Source organism: Adiantum capillus-veneris, chromosome 1 (genome assembly GCF_014529385.1).
Source record: "Adiantum capillus-veneris isolate H3 chromosome 1, ASM1452938v2, whole genome shotgun sequence".
NCBI lineage: Eukaryota > Viridiplantae > Streptophyta > Polypodiopsida > Polypodiales > Pteridaceae > Adiantum > Adiantum capillus-veneris.
In genome coordinates this window covers 163,652,917-163,673,366 of record NC_140931.1, presented here as the reverse complement: position 1 = coordinate 163,673,366, position 20,450 = coordinate 163,652,917, and the positions used below count along the sequence as shown (strand labels likewise).

Sequence of the window (20,450 nt, the reverse complement as noted above, 5' to 3'; positions counted from 1 at the left end):
TTGGGAGTGACATATTACAAATTCACTTCTATGCCACATGGAATCGGCCTATTATATAGGTGAAAGTTTTCATAATAGTGTCCCTTCCTTTCTTGGAAAGATATTGCCAATAAACACTAAGTGCTCAAAATAAACAATTCGACTCAATGCTTCAAATAAACTAAAACTTGAAAAACCTACCCCCATGGAGTATTTTAGAGGTTATGTGGGTGTAATTGAAGGATTTTACATTAACTTGCTCTAAAACTTGTAGGTTTTCTCACCTTTGAGTTTAAGATTTATGTTAAAGTTCTACAAGTTGTACTACTTCCTATTTGGCAGCTTCTCTAATAAAATTTATTAGTCTCAAGATGCCTGAGAATCTTACAATTATACACGTCACCTTCAACCTTCATCCCTCTCACGCATGTACAAGGATGCATGCAAGTGCAGGCTACCTTGACGTATACACAGCACCCTCGCAGATGCCCTCGTTAATGCGTGACAAAGAGTGCGCGTGTGCGTGTGTGTGTGTGTGTGTGTGTGAGAGAGAGAGAGAGAGAGAGAGAGAGAGAGAGAGAGAGAGAGAGAGAGAGAGAGAGAGAGAGAGAGAGAGGGACTCAAACAGCATCCTCTTGGACAACGTCATCTATCTGACGAGAGAGAGAGAGAGAGAGAGAGAGAGAGAGAGAGAGAGAGAGAGAGAGAGAGAGAGAGCCATCTCCAAATTGGGACGAGAGGGAGGAAGAGAGAACTTTGCTTCGTGCGCGAGAGTGAGAGAAAGAGAGAGATCCCTAATTGGGCAGACAAGAGCACGGCATCCACACGGCTTGCCTCCGCCCTTCCCACTCCCCTGCAAATAGTCCTGGAATCATCTCTTCATTCTCACTATTTAAACATTTAAAATCAGCTGGTACCCTACTATACAAATTTTTAATTGGAATTTTATTTTAATTAGAAAGTTACTCCTTCCTGTTGTAATGAGGACGGGCAAAGCGATTTCGCTGTCCTTGAGGAAGAAGGCACAAATGATGCGCGTGTGAGAGAAAGTTGACATCGCGAGCTTGATAAAAAACTCTCGCGTTCCTTCTTCGCGTCAGTGTCTTCTCTCTCTCTCTCTCTCCCTCTCTCTCTCTCTCTCTCTCTCTCTCTCTCTGTGTGTGTGTGTGTGTCGTTAGGTGTTCTTCTGTGACTGATCTTCGGAGAAAGCAGAGAGTCACTGCTTGAGGCGCCTTCAGAATGTTTAGCCGTTTATTTGGAAAGCCCAAACAGGAGCCAACAACCCTCGCTACCCTTGAGAAGCTTAGCGAGGTAAGCACTTCATGGTTTCTTGAGCTTTCTACACGCGCGCACGCACACACACACACACACACACACACACACACACACACACACACACACACACGTGTATGCACACGAAAAATCCTGCGACGCACTTGCAAGCGTGGAAACACACATGCCATATTGTCAAATCAGAAGGCGAGCCTTTTTTTTAAACCAAAAATTACATTAAATTATGTTGAACTCTGGATACATCATACGTGTCGGTTCCTACCTTTGAAATCGGTTCTGCATGCAATCACTAACAAGATTTTGTGTTACAATTTTGGCAAATGGCCTCTTCTTTTCCGCTTATTTGAGCATGTTTGACAACTTGGTTTAGAGTGGAGATGATCTTGACAGTCTGATTAGGGTATTGACCAAAGATTCTTATATGGATAGGAGCAGAGTAGTCTGTAAGGACTAGAATATTCCTCGGTGGTGGATTTTTTTATGGGGAACACCTTTTGCCTTTGTGTGTAAATAGACAAGGCGCTTTAGGATGAAAAGAGGAAGTGAGAAGAGAAGAGGGCTTTTTTGGTACCGTTTAAGGCGCTCTGCACTATTAAAAGGGTATGATATCTGTCTCAGTATTGCTTCAAATCTCAGCTTTATGAGGTGGGGTGAAGGATGTGCTAATGCACTCAGGTTGTCATATTTTGTATTTGTGCTTTATAGTGTGCTCTTCATCAAGGGGCTGCAGCCTTTCTGTAACAACTCAAGTAATCGATGGTCTACCTGTCTTGACTCTCAAAATTTTTGAAAGCTAATACTAGGAGATACATCCAATAATATTTTCTATAGAGCTAATATTTTGTGACTATACTGGAGCAAGAAATAGCCGTCTTAGGAGGAGCCCATCCCTTTTGCTTCGAGGGGCCCATGTCAGTCCTCTCAGCATTGGCTTCTTGTTCCCGTACTCTTTGGTATTTGATGTTGAGATTTGCCCGACCTTACCTTGGCTTACTACACATGTGTCCTAGGGGGCTCTATGTGGTTTGTTTAGTATCATTCTCAAAGTTTGCCATCTGGAGTTATTGGTGTAACAAACTTGGACACCCCAAGTCAAGATTCTGCCGCCACACAACAGAGATTCACTTCGAAACAGTCCACAAACACGACACGGCCCGATGTAGTTCTGCGCCCAAAGGTATTGGTCGCAAAGATTGGCGTCCCTTTCGGTATTTGTTTTTATATTAATTTGTGTTCAAAGTACAAAGAGGGCCCGAGGGTCTCACTCTTAGACTCTGCGTGCAGATACTCTGAGCAGTGAGCCCGAAAGGCCACTTATAAGGACTTTACGAGGGACGCTAAAAGCAGAGCCCCAAAAGCAGGTAGTCTCAAAAGCAAAAGGCCCAAAAAGCAGCCAGTGCTCTTGGCGGAAATCCGTATAGTCTGGTCAGCGCTTTTTGCGCCGCAAATTGCGGAGATTCCGCACGGCAGCCACGTCAGCAGCTCTTGCACATTATTTTAATGTCCAGTTGTCCCTTTTGGCCCCTCGGCAGTTCTCCATAAGTTGGCACAACTTCTTATTGGGCATGCTACGTCACCGGTTTGTGACATACCCCCCTCTTGAAAGAATTGTAATTGCCCTCGATTACGCCTGCAAAACAGACAGAGGCCATAAACTGTCTTAGTAGACACTAGCTGTTAGTAACGACGCATTAGGCACAACACATCTAGCACTTGTACAAAATTGACAGCCACGTCATCGGACATCACATGCAGCACTTGACATCAGAGGACATCACATGACAAATCACATTCAAATGCATTCCAAATCTCAAACCATGATTAATCGGCAATATATTTAGTAATCGCATCTAGATCCAGTTGAGACCTCACAGATGGCCGATTAACTAATCCTTATTGCAATCATGTCTATAGAGATTTATGAGATCGAAATGTTGCGGTCATTTCGTCTTTCAATTTCTGCACTCAAACAAGTCAAGTACAAATCAATCAATATCATTTTCGGGAATTCCACTTCATAAAGTCATACAGCAAAATATTGTCAGCCCACCAGTATCCTTGAAACCCAAAGGTACATCAGTGACTCTATATCAATCGGGGTAATCCGTTGACAAAGGAGCGGAGTGACTCCCCTCTTGTGCAAGCCCGCTGCACTAGATTCACCCATGCTAAGATCGGGGTTCTATCGGAGTAGACTATGCTAAACCGAATGCTTCAAGGTAAAGTTCCAAAACCTGAGGAGTATCTGCTAGGTCCTCCTCCTCCTCCTCCATCCACTTCTCATCGAATGTAGGATAGTTCTTGAATTTAACCAAGAACCGCCTAATCACTTTACCTTTAATCTTTCTATCTTTATGTGCCAATATCTGTTCTGGAACGAGTATCTCCTCGCTTTCCTCCACTTTGGGTTGTTGATCTGGCTCCCCATCATCAGGCACATCGCCTTTAAAAGGCTTCAAGAGACTCACATGAAAAGCATTGTGAATTTTCCAAGTATCGGGCGGCTTCAGTCTAAAGGAGACATCATTTATCTTTTCTTTTATCTGGAAAGGTCCATAATATCTCATGCTAAGCTTTGGAAAAAGCTGCTCCTTTCCCTTTTTCTTTCTCAGGCGTGCCTTCTCAAAACGTAAGAGCACCCAATCGTCTTCCTTTAATTTCAAATCGCGACGGTGTCAATTTGCTGCCTTCTTGTGTCTTTCTTGAGATTTTGCTAAAGCCTCCCGAACCTTCGCAAAAGCACCAGCGGAGACTGTTCGAGATTTTTGGTTGGAGTTGATCCATACTCTCAGGGAACAGTTCGAGAGACTTCAAGGCAGCTCCGACTGCATGCGGGAGGGCACAAAGGAGTTCCTTCGACTCTGGCTCCCTTGGCCTTTGTTCACCATGGTCCGGGGTGAGCTCAGATGGCACTACCGTCCACCTATGTGGCTTTCCCCTCCTCCCATCTCTTGATTTAACCCTCATTGTACGTATGCTGTTTTTTCATTGGGAGAGTCTCCCCTTATGGTTGATGTAGCCCTCTCTAGTAGAGGTGGTTGTAGCCCTATGGGCTGTTTTATTAACTAATAGAAGGATCTTTTCCTTTAAAAAAATAAATGGATCCTGTGAAAGCCAATGCTAAACTACAAAGCCTTCCGATGAACATTTATCCTTTGACAAGTACACTACAGCTTTCAAGGAGGCACTCACCTTCTGCGAGGTAGACTCTACACATGTTGTGCACATGTATCTGCTAGGTTTGCATCAAAATTACTATTGGTCCTTCATTAAGGATAAAGCCACGATCGATGTCGAGAATGCCAGAACATTTCTTTTGATAAATGGAGCGAATTATGAGAAGAAAAGAAGTTCTAATCACCAATCTGGCAAGGGCACTTCGAAAAAGCGGCCCCGATTCCAGCAAAGGTCCAAATCGCCGTCGAGACCACCTCTCGTGGTGCTCAAGAGAAGAAGAAAGCCACGAATGTCGTTATTGTTGATGCTGTGAAGAAGGGAGCTTGTTTTGGTTGTGGCCAGACGGGCCACCAAATTAAAGACTGCCCCAAGAAGAAGACCAAGAAACCGTAAGGACACCCTTTGGTTCAAATTCACGAGATCTCAGGTAACTCTGATTTAATTCAAGTTGAAACCCATCACTTAGCGCATAGTTCATGCATTGATTACACATTTAGCACCAAAGTGTTTGATAAGCACGATCTTCTCCGTTTTCCTAGAAAGATCAATGGTCACGATGTGCACATAATTTTGTGGATGCAAAATTAGTATAGAAACTGCGCTTGCAACCGTGGGACAGTGACCACTGACCTTGAGTATTGCGTGAAGATGGCTTGTCACTGGACGGGTACCACGTCCGATAGAAAAGAACAGACTGAACAAGACTTTTAGCACTTCAATAACAACTTAACTGAAAGAGAGAGAGCACACGTGACACGGAGTGGCGGAATTCCACCCCAGAGAGTATTGGCCCCAAACCTTGGCGCCCCTTTCGGTATTTCTTTATACTGCATCAACACAGTACAAGCCGATACTCCAGACTTTGCACCTTCTCCTGCAAGCATGCCAATTGGTCTAAAAGCAGATGCTCAAAAGTTGCCATCGTAAATCACAAAAATCCGTACAGTTTGCCACGTCATCATGTCAGCGCAAAATCCGGGTTTTTTCCGTGCAGTTGCCACGTCATCTCCACGCAATGCTCTGTGTGTGTGTGTGTGTGTGTGTGTGTGTGAGTCCTGCTTTATTTATATGCCTTTATGTCACTTGGGCCTCATCGAACGGGGTCCCATAACATAAGTTGGTGAAACTTCTTCTTCTACTGTTGCTTGTTCTTCTTAGGGTTTAGGCCCCTCGGCCGTGATCTGAAGGTTGGCTCTGTTCTTCATTGACTTGACACGTGAGCAGTTTGTGACATGGCTCATGGCGAAGATACTAATGTATGGAATAAGGTGGTTTCTGACTTGACGCTCGAGCTAGCCGATTACAAAGAGAACTTGGATTTCCACATTATGCGCCTAGATAGAGCACATGTTATCTTAGAAATTCCATGGTTTTTTGATAAATAAGATACATTGTATAGAGACCATATACATCACTCTTGTTTTTGTTAAACAATACATCCCTCATGTGTCTGTTTTGCTTTGTGATCAGATTTCTGTAAATAATGGGTATGCAATACTAAGTGTCACTGCTTTAGAAATGTTTAAGGCTACAAAGTTTTCTGATGTGGACTTTTATCACTGTATATCATCTACATGGTTTGGTTCATTAGTGCTTGGTACCTGTGTCATTGAATTTCGTAAAAATGTTTCATGTTCTTCTATTGAACTTCGGGATTCTGAGGAGTCCACCCTTATCGAAGAAATCATGAGTAATTTCAAGGATGTTTTTCCTGACGATCTACCTCCTGGCTTGCCGCCTTTGAGAGGAGTAGATCATGCCATTGAAGTGGCGGCCGGTAGTCAGCCTTCTTTGAAGCAACCCTATCGGTTTAGTAAAACCGAAGAGGACGAGATTCAATGACAACTAAACAATTATCTCGACAGGGGTTTCGTTCGGCCAAGTAAATCCCCATGGGGAGCCCCTGTGTTACTTTCTCGAGAGAAGGATAAAAAGATTTCTATCTGGATGAGATGATTGGATACTGTTGCAAGTTCCGAAAGGATGAGATGGCTACACAGGGATCTAGGTGCATCAAGAGTTCTAGATAGATTGAATGATTGAAACATAGCGTTCAGTGTGAACTAAGTGTGATTTTGTGAATTACATGCTTTGTGAATGTATTGTCTTGTGGGGATGGCCATGGCCATGGTTTGCTTGAAATGTGCGAAAGGATATGAATCTGATAGTGACAACATTTAGTAGATCAAGACATCTGTGAAAAGATCAGTGTGGTCTGGATGTGATTGCTAAATAGGTCACAATGATCATGATTTGTATCTTAGACCCTCGACAGAAATGTGATTGACCAGTGACTGATGTCTTTGTAGAAAAATTGTATTTGTGGAGTCTAGTGCATAGGTACATCGAGTAAGTGTCTATTGAAGAAAGTTTTTATGCTTTGGTTGTTTTGCAGGCATAATCGCGGGTGATTACTATTGGTGTTTTTAGACATACGACAATAGAGTCAATTAACACCAAGGGAAAAAAACGATAAGGGCAGGGAGAGGACGCTAAGGCTAAAGGATGGCGTTGGAGAAGAGGGAAGGCGATGACCCATCAAGGGAGCACACCTCTCTCTGGTACCATGTCGGAGTGTGCAACGAGAGAGAGAGAGAGAGAGAGAGAGAGAGAGAGAGAGAGAGAGAGAGAGAGAGAGAGAAAGAGAGAGAGAGAGAGAGAATGGATGAAAGGCTGGTGAGCCCAATTGTCACAAACCGGTGACATGGCATGCCCAATAAGAAGTTGTGCCAACTTATGGACAACTGCCGAGGGGCCAAAAGGGACAACTGGACATTAAAATAATGTGCAAGAGCTGTTGACGTGGTTGCTGTACTGAATCTCCGCAATTTGCGGTGCAAAAAGCGTTGATGAGACTGTACGGATTTCCGCCAAGAGCGTTGGTTGCTTTTTGGGCCTTTTGCTTTTGAGACTACCTGTTTTTGGGGCTCTGCTTTTAGCATCCCTTGTAAACTCTTTATAAGTGGCCTTTGGGGCTCACTTCTCAGAGCATCTGGACGCAAAGTCTGAGAGAGACCTTTGGGTCCTCTTTGTACTTTGAACACAGATTAATATAAAAAGAAATACCGAAAGGGGCGCCAGTCTTTGGGGCCAATACCTCTGGGCACGGAACCACGTCGGGCCGTGTCGTTTTTGTGAATTGTTTTGAAGTGAATCTCTGCTGCGTCGCGGCAAAATCTTTGGGGTGTCTAAGTTTGTTACAATGGTATCAGAGCGCGGCCGATTTCTCTTCTACCGGGAAATCCGATCCTTTTCTCGTGCACTTATGGATTCCAACAAGACTCAGTTGACTTCTTTTGCATCTGCTAATGTGCCAGGAGATGCCGAAGAAAATTTACATGATCAAACAGAGGAAGAGTAGGGGCCACCTCGGCCTACTCAGTTCGAACTTGAAGAGATGGAATGTCGACAGCATGTTGACGAGCCAACAAAGTAGATGATTAAAATTGCGAAGGATCCGAAATTTGCAAAAATTTTGTCTCAACAATCTATCGTAGAAGTGCACACCCAGTGGCAGAAAGCCACACAACCACCCATCAAACCGGCAATCAAGAAACCTCTCTCTCCGAGGATGTTTACAGAGCAAGAATTACAAGAGGTGGTTCAGGCACAGATTAGTCAGCTTTTGGACGCAAACAACAGATCGAAAAAGCAAGAGAAAAAGCACAAGAAAGGGACTGACTTCCCGGGTTATTTGGGTCGTCAATCTTCTTTTGCATCGGCAAGAAAGCAAAAGAAGGGTGTACGATTTGAAGGACTACCCAGTTCTTCTTCTTCTTCTTCTTCTAACAGTTCTTCTAGCTCTTCTGACTCGAGCGAAGAAGACAAAAAAGGCAAAAAGCGAGGCAAAAAGCAAAGCTTCGGAAAGGGCAAGAAAAAGCAAAGAAGCCCAAATTTCGCCAAGTTTCTGACAGTTCTACAAAGGAGTCATCCTCAGATAGTTCGGACTTCAACGATCATATGTTTTATGCAAAGAAGAAGCATTTTTACAGAGCCAACCAATATGACTTTTTCGAAGACAAACGCAAGAAAGTAAAAGAAATTCAAAGAAGGTGGACAGTCGATTAAGTTTGACTCCTTTTTTGGTTCCGAGATGCTCCGAGGGCTTTGGCCTTCATTCAACAGTTTGACATAGCTTTCTCTGGAGGGCATTACTCAGAGCACTCCAAGATTAGGAGGGCTACATCTTTCTTCAAGGGAAAACATGGTGGTCCACTCTTCTTTTGAGGCAGGAAGCTCCATTTAAATGGTTGAAATTCAAAAGGCTCTTTATTTCTTCTTGGTTGACTCGGGAGTACAAACGAGATATACGAACCAGAGTTACCGGGGAACGCCATCCCATGGGCAGGGAACGCCGGAACGGCGTTCCGGGGGGGTTACATGGTCTGGAACGGCCCGGAACGGCCAGACGTTCCGCAGGGACTTTTGGTACCGGAACGGCAGGCCCGGAACGGTCCGGAACGGCCCGGAACGGCTGGGAATGGGCAGATTTTCAGATTTTGGTGATTTGTCTTGTGAGCCTTCCCCTTGTTAAATGTCCCTTCCCCCACCCCTTACCTTCACTATGCACACAAGCTTTCAAGGGCCAAAGCTAAAGCTCTACCCTCTCGACTCTCGACTCTCAAGCTCTAGCCTCTTTCAAGCTTTGAAGTCTAGACTCTAGAGTCTACAAGGCTAAAAGCTCTCCCCCTCTCTCTCAAGCTCCCTCCCTCTCTCTCTCAACTTTAAGCTCTCTCTCGAGTCTCTCCCCCCTTCCCTCTCTCCCCCTCTCAAGCTTTCAAGTCTACACGACACACGTTTGTCATAGTAAGACTGAATGGTCTTCAAATCAAGTGTTTTGTGAGTGTTAAGAGTCAAAGGACTTTGATACTACTTCTATTCAATCACAAAGAGCTTGAAATTGCATTATTTGGGTGTTTTTATGCCTCCCGTTCCACGACGTTCCCGTTCCAGGCCCCTCCCCGTTCCACGGGGGATCCCGTCGCCGTTCTCGTTCCGCGTTCCGGGTAACTATGATACGAACCGCTTGGAATCATCTTTGGATGACCAAGGGAGATTCTTTGGACGCTTATTGTGAGAGATTTTGGAACTCTTTTTTACCAACCTCTTCATTTAAGAAGGTCTTGTTTAAGAAATAGATTGAGCAGTTTTGCTACGGACTTCCTACAGAGTTCCGAGACTACTGCTTGGACCAAAAGTCAAATTCTATTCAAGAATTGATGAGTCATGTGAAACGGGGTTTTGCGATACATTCGGGAAATTTGACTTACCCCACTGATGAGATCTTGACTCATAGAACTCAACAGACTTCTAACAATGAAAGTAGAAAGAGAAAGAGTTTCCAAGAAAAGAAAGACAAGGATACATGACCCCAGCTCACTCTTCGAGAGAGGGCTAGTTACATCAAAGAAGGGAAGTGTTTTGGATGCGGGGAACATGGGCACGTCTCCGCGAAGTGCCCCAAAAGGGCACAACAAGAACATAATGAAGACATACCTAGATGAATCTAGAATAAGCCCAGATTCTCCCATGAAGGAAAGTGCAAGGTATAGACCCATGGTAGTCACCCACAAGACAATATAACATCAACTCCATCATGCATAGTATTGACTAAATACCATGACATTCTCACTAACGTCGTCAATGTCCAATAGTGGGTGTAGAACTAGGTACTAACATATGCTCTGTAACAAACTGCTGACGTGTCAAAGCCCTGAAGAATGGAGCCAACTTACAGATGCTGGCCGAGGGGCCTAAACCTTAAGAAGAACAAGTAACAGAAGAAGAAGTCCTACCAACTTATGGGGACCCCATCCGATGGGGCCCCAAGTGACACAAAGGAAATAAAGCAAGACTCACACACACACAGGGGAAATCGCGAAGCTGACTGATGACGTGGCAGATTTCCGAAAATCACGTTGGCTGATGACGTGGCATGCTGTATGGATTTCCGCGTTTTGCGTTGGCTGATGAGGTGGCAGCTGTACGAAATTCCGGATTTTATGCTGGCAGCTTTTGAGCATTGCTTTTAGACCAGATGCTTTGAGTTTGAAGGATTTTCACTATAATTGCTTTTTAGGCCAAGGGCCTTTAAATATGAGGTTAGGGCTCATTCTCTGGCATGCTTGAAGGTGCTGAGTCTGGAGTACCGGCTTGTACTGTGTTGATGCAATATAAAGAAATACCGAAAGGGGCGCCAATGTTTAGGGCCAATACTCTTTGGGGTGGAATTCCACCACTCCGTGTCTCGTGTCGTCTCTTTCTCTCTCGGTTGTGTATTTATTGAAGTACTAAAAGTCTGTTCAGTCTATTCTTTTCTATCGGCACATGGTGCCTGTCTTGTGACAGTGGTATCAGAGCATCAGGCGTGTGCTTTTCTGAAAGCATTCCGGTCCTACAAAAGAGGCAGATAGAGCTATTGGATTTTTATTTGAGGTATCTTCTTATTTGGGGTATCTTCGCCCTCCAACCCGGACTTATTAGCCACTCCCACCCTTACTTCATCGATGATAATCGTGCATCGGGCGCGCTCCCGTCTTCACCGCTCATGTCGTACAGGGCATAAGCCATTAAGATCACTTGCAAAAGAAGGATTCAAGATTTGTTTGGAGTCACTGTTTTTCTCAAAAGCAGTGCCATGCAGATGTTGATGTCTACAGCTACCAAGCAACATACTCCAAGTACTTGGCAAGCTTTCAAGAAAATTTTTGCCCGAAGTTATATGGTTTCTAACATCTTCCTTTGGAGTGCAACTTTTGGTAGAGTGGGGTATCCTGAAATGCTTGCCATGGAAACCCTAGCAGATTATAACTTGAAATTTCTCGACATCTCTCAGTAGAGGTCTCTTCACAAGCAGATGACCTTGGAGGTCCATTGCGGTTGCTATCTTGGGACTACCATCGCCGCCAAAGAAACACTGTTTGTCCAAGAGCTGAAGGACCATGCTGTGCTCAGCTACGACCCTATGGGATGAACCTAACCCTAATTTTTGATGCAGGTTTCAGGATAGAAAGTCAGTCGACTTTTCGAGCTTGACTGATGATCGAGATTGCTTTTTAAGTTTGAATTCTGTGTTTGAACTTGTTAGGTGATCCTGTTCGGAATTTGCTTGAAATGGATGGTATCTGTTTTGGTGCCGATTTGAATTGTTCGACTCTGGTTTGATACTGGTTTCAAGGATTGGTGATTTTACTCCCGGGTGGAGAAGTGAGAAATATTGTTTTGGTATTGTTTGAACCTCGAAATGACGCAGGTCGATGCCTGGGGAGCGTTTCGTTGTTTGTTTGAAAAACTCCGAACGACGTAGGCCGATGCCTAGGGAGCGTTTGGTTGTATGCTTGTAAAATAATTGTTGTTGTGGCTCATGACGTGGCATGTTGTTCGGATTTTCGCGTTTTGCGCTGGCTGATGATGTGGCAGCTGTACGAAATTCCGGATTTTAAGACCAGATGCTTTTGAGTTTTAAGGCTTTTCACTATAATTGCTTTTTAGGTCAAGGGCCTTTAAATATGAGGTTAGAGCTCATTCTCTAGCATGCTTCCTGGAGAAGGTGCAGAGTCTGGAGTACCGGCTTGTATTGTGTTGATGCAATATAAAGAAATACCGAAAGGGGCGCCAATATTTGGGGCCAATACTCTCTAGGGTGGAATTCCGCCACTCCGTGTCGCGTGTCGTCTCTCTCTCTCTCTCTCTCTCTCTCTCAATTTATGCTGGGGGGATGCTTCATTGAGAACCTGTCACAGGTTAAGAGCTATGGAGTGCTTCCTTTCTACTCTATGTACAGTGTGGTGCTAGGAGTGATGTCACAAAGTGATGACGTGGCTACGGACAACAGAAACCCTAATTATTGCCAAAAACCCTAAAATTCTTGCAAACCCTAATTTTGCCAAAAACCCTAATTTTCGAAAGTCGCGGAGGCTATTAATTTTTTTTTGAAAATGATTAGCGACGTAAATTTTGCTTTTTCTCTACAATATGAGAAAGAGAGAGAGAATGCTTTTGCTTTCAAGTTTTGACTCTCTGTGAGAGAGAGCAATTGCTTTTGATTTGAAGCTTTTGGGGCTCTGCTTTTGGGCATCCCTTGTAACCTTTAAATTAGTGGTGAGGGCCTCACTTCTCAGGGCATCTGGACGCAGAGTCTGAGAGTGAAACCCTAGCCACTCTCTTGTACTTTGATTTGATTAATATAAAAAGAAATACCGAAAGGGAAGCCAGTCTTTGGGGCCAATATCTCTAGGCACGGAACTCCGCCGGGCCAGTGTACATCTACTGTGATCTTTGACTTGTTTTGAAGTGTCACAAAGTGATGACGTGGCGGACAACAGAAACCCTAATTTCTGCCAGAAACCCTAAAATTCCTGCAAACCCTAATTTTTGCCAAAACCCTAAATTCCGGAAATCGCGGAGGCGGATTATTATTATTATTATTATTATTTTTTTGTGGAAAATGATGAGCGACGCGAATTTTGCTTTTGCTTTTTTTTTTATAAAAAAAGAGAAAAGACTCTCTAAGAGAGAGAGAGAACTGATGCTTTTGATTTTAAAAGCTTTTGGGGCTCTGCTTTTGGGCATCCCTTGTAACCTTTAAATTAGTGGTGAGGGCCTCACTTCTCAGAGCATCTGGACGCAGAGTCTGAGAGTGAAACCCTAACCGCTCTCTTGTACTTTGATGATTGATTAATACAAAAAGAAATACCGAAAGGGGCGCCAGACTTTGGGGCCAATATCTCTAGGCACGGAACTCCGCCGGGCAGTGCAAATCTATTGTGATCTGTGAATTGTTTTGAAGTGGTTATTTGGTGCTGTCACGGTTGATTCTTGATTTGGAGTGTCCAAGTCTGTTACAGTGGTATCAGAGCACGGCCGATTTCTCTTCTACGGGAAATCCGATCCCCGAATTTTTTTTCCGCGGCACCTATGGCTTCAGGCAATGATCAGTCGACTCCCTCTGCATCTGGAGATGCGGGCTGGGATCACAACGAAGATTCAGACAGAGAGTATGGCCCGCCTCGGCCTACTCAGGCGGAGCAAAGAGAGATTGAGCGTCGTCAATTGATTGGCGATGCAACAAAGATGATGCTCAATTTTGCCAAGGACCCGAAGATGGCAAAATATATGAACCAGACCTCTTTGAAAGAGGTACAAATGGAGTGGCAGAGAACCACAACACCACTCCCAAAACCCGCTCTCAAGAAACCTTCTGCCTCCAAGAAAATATACGGAGAAGGAATTGGAGAACGTGGTTGATGCACAGATTGCTCAGCTTTTTGACACGCAAAAGAAAGCCAAAAAGCACGGCAAAAAGCAGAAGAAAGGCACTACTTCCCGGCATATTTGGGTCGTCGGTCGACATTTGACAAGGCAAAGAAATTGAAGAAGCGCGTCAAGTTTGAAGACCTACCCAGTTCTTCTTCTTCTTCTTCTGACAGTTCTTCTAGCTCCTCGGATTAGAGCGAAGAAGACAGAAAAGGCAAAAAGCGAAGCAAGAAACAAAGCTTCGGAAAGGGCAAGAAAATGGCAAAGAAGGCTACATCTCGCCCAGAGACTAACAGTTCTACTGAGGACTCGTCTACAGACAGCTCAGATTCCGATGACGGAAAGTTTTATGCGAACAAGAAGAATTTTTACAAAGCCAACCAGTATGACTTTCTCGAAGATAAAAGCAAGAAAGTCCGAGAGTTTAAGGAAGGTGGCCACTCGATCAAGTTTGATACTTTTCAGGATACTCAGATGCTTCGAAGGCTTTGTCTTTTATACAGCAGCTTGACATCGCTTTCGCGGGAGGACGCTATTCAGAGCACTCCAAGATTCGGAGAGCTGCCTCTTACTTTAAGGGGAATGCTCGCACTTGGTGGTCCACGCTTCTATTAAGCAAGACTGTGCCAGTTACATGGCTGAAATTCAAGAGGCTTTTTATTTCTTCTTGGTTGACTCAAGAGTTTGAGCGAGATATACGAGCTGCTTGGAATCATCTCCGGATGACCAAGAGCGATACAGTGAATTCTTATTGTGAAAGATTCTGGAGCTCTTTTCTACCCGCCTCTTCATTCAAGAAGATCTCGTTCAGAGAACAGATTGAGCGGTTTACCTTGGGTCTACCTACAGAGATCCGAGATCACTACTTGGAACAGAAGTCGGCTTCTATTCCGGAGTTGATGAGTCATGCGAAGCGGGGCTTTGCCATTCACTCTGGCAGTTTGACCTACCCCACAGATGAGGCCATGACACAACGAGCCGAACAGACTTCTGGGAATGAAAGTAGAATGAAAAAGAGCAACCCAGAGAAAAAAAAAGGATGCACGACCCAAGCTTACTCCTGAGGAGAGAGCTCGCTTCATCAGAGAGGGGAAGTGCTTTGGATGCGGGGAACATGGACATATTTCCGCGAAGTGCCCTGATACGGCATAGAAAGAACAGCATGATAAAAACGACGACAGGTCTGAGAGTTCGAGAGCAGCTGAGGAATGTGGCAGAAAGGGCAGATAGAAAAGCAGAACTGGTACCACATGGCGTGGGACCTGCACCGAATCAAATGAATGAAAGTACAAACTTTGCCGCTTTTTTTGGGGCAAAGTGAAGGATCAGGAAGCTCTTTTGAAGGAGCCAAGGCCAACTTCTTTTCACTTGGAATTGGCGGCTCGATTTGGAACTACGCCCGACAGACGGACGCCACAGGCGGAGGTAGTTCGACTGGCACCCGGATGGGATGTTGCCATTACACCGAGCATTGGCAAACTTCGTTTGCAATGACAAGGGTGTTCAGGGCACGTGAGTGACGTTCTACTCGGGATCCCTTGGTACCACAAGAACTACGCCGTGGTTGACTACCGGGCCGAGAAAGCGACTTTGATAAATGAAGGGCTTAGAGATTGTACTTGATGAACTTCAGTTTTCTTACTCATTCTTTTGGGAGAACTGAACGATGGATAAAGGTTGAATATGTTTTGACATGAAGAAAAGAACGCCAAGATTTTTTTCTCCACGCTCATGCCGATTGCTTTTGAGAGGGCCTGAAGATCATACCATTGATCTGATATCTGGAAGCACGCCACCGAATCGGCCACCTTATCGTGTGAGCCGAGTACAGAATGAAAAGATTATGAACTCAGTGAAAGACCTCTTGGAAAAGGGTCTTGTCCAGCCTAGTACTTCACCGTATTGCTCTCCAGTGTTGTTGGTTTTGAAGAAAGACAGATCTTGGAGAATGTGCATCGATTATAGCACTCTCAACGAAGTCACCATCAAGAACAGATTTCCGATTCTTAGGATCGATGATATACTCGACAGGTTACAGGGATCCTCGTGCTTTAGCAGGATTGACTTGAAGAGTGGATATCATCAGATCAGGATAGCCCCAGGAGATGTCTACAAGACAGCTTTTCGGACGACTTTTGGGATTATTTGAGTTTTTGGTGATGCCTTTCGGCTTAACCAATGCTCCTGCGACATTTAACCGGATGATGGACAGGATTTTTCGAGAGTATAGGCTATTTGTTGGCACTTTCTTTGATGACATCATTGTTTTCTCCAAGAATGAGACAGAACACAGAGATCATCTGCTTCAAGTCTTTCAGGCATTACGAGATCACACGTTAGTGATTAATGCAAAGAAAAGTGAATTTTTCCTACTAGAGATACACTTTTTGGGACACATTGTGTCAGCAGCAGGAGTGCGAATGGACCCGGCCAAGATAGAGACTATCCGTGATTGGCCCGATTTGAGGAATGTCCATGAAGTTAGAAGCTTCTTGGGACTGTGTTCGTACTACAGGCGGTTCATACGAAAGTTTGCAGAGGTTGCTTCCCCTTTGCATACCTTGACACAGAAAGGAGTACCTTTTTCGTGGGGACCCACAGAGGTGATTGCCTTTCGGACATTGAAAGAGAAATTCACTACAGGATCAGATTTGACTTTGTCGGACTTGCAGAAGTCATTTGAAGTATTTTGTGATGCTTGTGGTCGTAGTCTGGGTACGGTCTTGATGCAAGAAGGCCATGTCATAGCTTACGAGAGCCGTTTGTTCTCTAGGCCGGAGATGACAACACAGATCTATGGGAAAGAGCTTTTGGCGGTTATCTACGCTCTTACTCAGTGGCGGCATTACCTACTCGGAGCGGATTTTACTGTCTTTACAGACCATCAGAGTTTGCGCTACTTCTTGTCACAGAAGCAGCTTTCGGAAAAGCAGATGCGGTGGGTGAACATCTTGTCACAGTTCCACTTCCAGATTGTCCATGTGCAGGGACAAGAATGTGGTGGCAGATGCTTTGTCTCGAAAACCGTTGGTTATGGCTATTTCCGCGATACATCATAGGAGCTTCGAGGATATGGTCGATCAGTGTGCCCCAGATACAGATTTTGCAGATATTTTCACACGGATACGAGATGGGGAGACAGTAGCTGGATACTCCCTTCGGGAAGGCTACTTGATGAAAAAGACTATGTTGTGCGTTACACAGCTGTTGAGGGAAAAGGTTATGACTGATTGCCACTGTCCACCTTTTACGGGTCACCGCGGCATTGCTACCACCATGAAAGGGATAGAGAGAGATTTCTTTTGGCGGAGACTGAAGAAGGATGTGGAAGAGTTTGTGCGCAGTTGCTTGGTATGCCAGAAGGTCAAGTTTGACAGGCATAAGGCACAGGGATTGTTACAGCCTTTACCCATACCCACCCGCCCCTGGGAAAATATTGAAATGGATTTCATTTTTTTTTTATCTCCCGAGAATATAGAATGATCACGATGATTTTCCGATTACATGGCACGCCTGAGACGATTGTCTCCGACAGAGACCCCAGATTTATGAGTTTGTTTTGGAAGGCAATTTGGGAGAACATTGGCACGCGGTTGCAGTTCTCGTCATCGTTCCACTTGCAGACTGACGGGCAATCTGAGATTGCCAATTCAGTGATTTTAGATTTATTGAAGTCTTGTATCTCGCATCAGAGCTCTGATACCACTGTAACAGACTTGGACACTCCAAGTCAAGAATCAACCGCGACAGCACCAAATTACCACTTCAAAACAATTCACAGATCACAATAGATTTGCACTGGCCCGGCGGAGTTCCGTGCCTAGAGATATTGGCCCCAAAGACTGGCGCCCCTTTCGGTATTTCTTTTTATATTAATCAATCATCAAAGTACAAGAGAGCGGTTAGGGTTTCACTCTCAGACTCTGCGTCTAGATGCTCTGAGAAGTGAGGCTCTCACCACTAATTTAAAGGTTACAAGGGATGCCCAAAAGCAGAGCCCCAAAAGATTTTAAAATCAAAAGCATCAATTCTCTCTCTTTTTTTTATAAAAAAAGAGAAAAGACTCTCTAAGAGAGAGAGAGAACTGATGCTTTTGATTTTAAAAGCTTTTGGGGCTCTGCTTTTGGGCATCCCTTGTAACCTTTAAATTAGTGGTGAGGGCCTCACTTCTCAGAGCATCTGGACGCAGAGTCTGAGAGTGAAACCCTAACCGCTCTCTTGTACTTTGATGATTGATTAATACAAAAAGAAATACCGAAAGGGGCGCCAGACTTTGGGGCCAATATCTCTAGGCACGGAACTCCGCCGGGCAAGTGCAAATCTATTGTGATCTGTGAATTGTTTTGAAGTGGTTATTTGGTGTTGTCGCGGTTGATTCTTGATTTGGAGTGTCCAAGTCTGTTACATGAAGCGGTTATTTGGTGCTGTTGCGGTTGATTCTTGACTTGGAGTGTCCAAGTCTGTTATAGTGGTATCAGAGCACGATCGATTTCTCTTATATGGGAAATCGGATCCCCAATTTTTTTTCCGCGGCACCTATGGCTTCACGCAAGGATCAATCGACTCCCTCTGCATCTGGAGATGCGGGCTGGGATCACAACGAAGATTCAGACAGAGTATGGCCCGCCTCGGCCTACTGAGGCGGAGCAAAAAGAGATGAAGCGTCGTCAATTGATCGGCAATGCAACAAAGATGATGCTCAGTTTTGCGAAGGATCCGAAACTGGCAAAATATATGAGCGAGACTTCTTTTCAGGAAGTGCATGCATAGTGGTAGAAAACCGCTACACCACCCCCGAAATCTGCTTTCAAGAAACCTTTTGATCCCAAACAATATTCAGAGAAGGAACTAGAAGAGGTGGTTGATGCACGGATTGCTTAGCTTTTTGACGCACAGAAGAAAGCCAAAAAGCACGGCAAAAAGCAGAAGAAAAGCACTGACAAGGCAAAGAAACAGAAGAAGAGTGTCAAGTGTCAAGTCGACTTTTGACAAGGCAAAGAAACAGAAGAAGAGTGTCAAGTTTGAAGGCTTACCCAGTTCTTCTTCTTCTTCTAACAGTTCTTTTAGCTCTTCAGACTCGAGCGAAGAAGACAGAAAAAGCAAAAAGCGAAGCAAGAAACAAAGCTTCGGAAAGGGCAAGAAAAAGGCAAAGAAGGTTACATCTCGCCCAGAGACTGACAGTTCTACTGAGGACTCGTCTACAGACAGCTCAGATTCCGATGACGGAAACTTTTATGCGAACAAGAAGAATTTTTTTTTACAAAGCTAACCAGTATGACTTTCTTGAAGATAAAAGCAAGATAGTCCGAGAGTTTAAGGAAGGTGGCCACTCGATCAAGTTTGATACTTTTTCTGGATACTCAGATGCTTCGAAGGCTTTGTCTTTTATACAACAGTTTGACATCGCTTTCGCGGGAGGACGCTATTCAGAGCACTCCAAGATTCGGAGAGCTGCCTCTTACTTTAAGAGGAATGCTCGTACTTGGTGGTCCACGCTTCTTTTAAACAAGACTGCGCCAGTTAAATGGCTGAAATTAAGAAGCTTTTTATTTCTTCTTGGTTGACGCAAGAATATGAACGAGATATACGAGCTGCTTGGAACCATCTTCGGATGACCAAGAAAGATACAATCAATGCTTATTGTGAAAGATTCTGGAGCTCTTTTCTACCCGCCTCTTCATTCAAGAAGATCTCATTCAGAGAACAGATTGAGCGGTTTACCTTGGGTCTACCTATAGAGATCCGAGATCACTGCTTGGAACAGAAGTCAGCTTCTATTCAGGAGTCGATGAGTCATGCGAAGCGGGGCTTTGCCATTCACTCTGACAGTCTGACCTACCCCACAGATGAGGCCATGACACGAGCCGAACAGACTTCTGGGAATGAAAGTAGAAAGAAAAAGAGCAACCCAGAGAAAAAGGATGCACGACCCAAGCTTACTCCTGAGGAGAGAGCTCGCTTCATCAGAGAGGGGAAGTGCTTTGGATGCGGGGAACATGGACATATCTCCGCGAAGTGTCCTAAAAAGGCACAAAAAGAACAGAATGATAAAGACGACGATAGGCCTGAGAGTTTGAGAGCAGCTAAGGAACATGGCAGAAAAGCATAGAAAAGCAGAACTGGTACCACATGGCGTGGGACTTGCATCGAATCAAATGAATGAAGGTACAAACTTTACCGCTTTTTGGGGCAAATGAAGCATCAGGAAGCTCTTTTGAAGGAGCCAAGGCTAAATTCTTTTCACTTGGAATTGGCGGCTCGATTTGGAATTACTCCCGACAGATTGACGCCACAGACGGAGGTAGTTCGACTGGCACCCGGATGGGATGTTGCCATTCCACCGAGCATTGCAAACTTCGTTTGCAATGACGGGTGTTCAGGGCACGCGAGTGACGTTCTACTCAGGATCCCTTGGTACCACAAGAACTACGCCGTGGTTGACTACCAGGCCTAGAAAGCGACTTTGATAAATGAAGGGCTTAAGAGATTGTACTTGATGAACTTCAGTATCTTACTCATGCTTTTGGGAGAGAACTGAACGATGGATAAAGGTTGATATGTTTTGACCTGATCAAAAGAACGCCAAGATTTTTCTCCACACTCATGCCTATTGCTTTTCAGAGGGCCTGAAGATCAAACCATTGATCTGATACCTGGAAGCACGCCACCGAATCAGCCACCTTACCGTGTGAGCAGAGCACAGAATGAAAAGATTATGAACCTAGTGAAATACCTCTTGGAAAAGG

General features: G+C 44.6%; 1 protein-coding gene across 1 annotated transcript in view; it reads left to right on the top strand.

Annotated features, from left to right (window-relative positions):
• Nucleotides 1-970: 970 nt before the first annotated feature.
• LOC147465931 (vacuolar protein sorting-associated protein 32 homolog 2-like) overlaps nt 971-20,450 on the top strand; it is a 46,293-nt gene continuing 26,813 nt past the window's right edge. Inside the window, exon 1 of the mRNA XM_086522785.1 lies at nt 971-1,290. Coding sequence (XP_086378911.1) covers nt 1,219-1,290 — 72 coding nt within the window. The 5' untranslated portion in view covers nt 971-1,218. The remainder of the gene's footprint in view (nt 1,291-20,450) is intronic.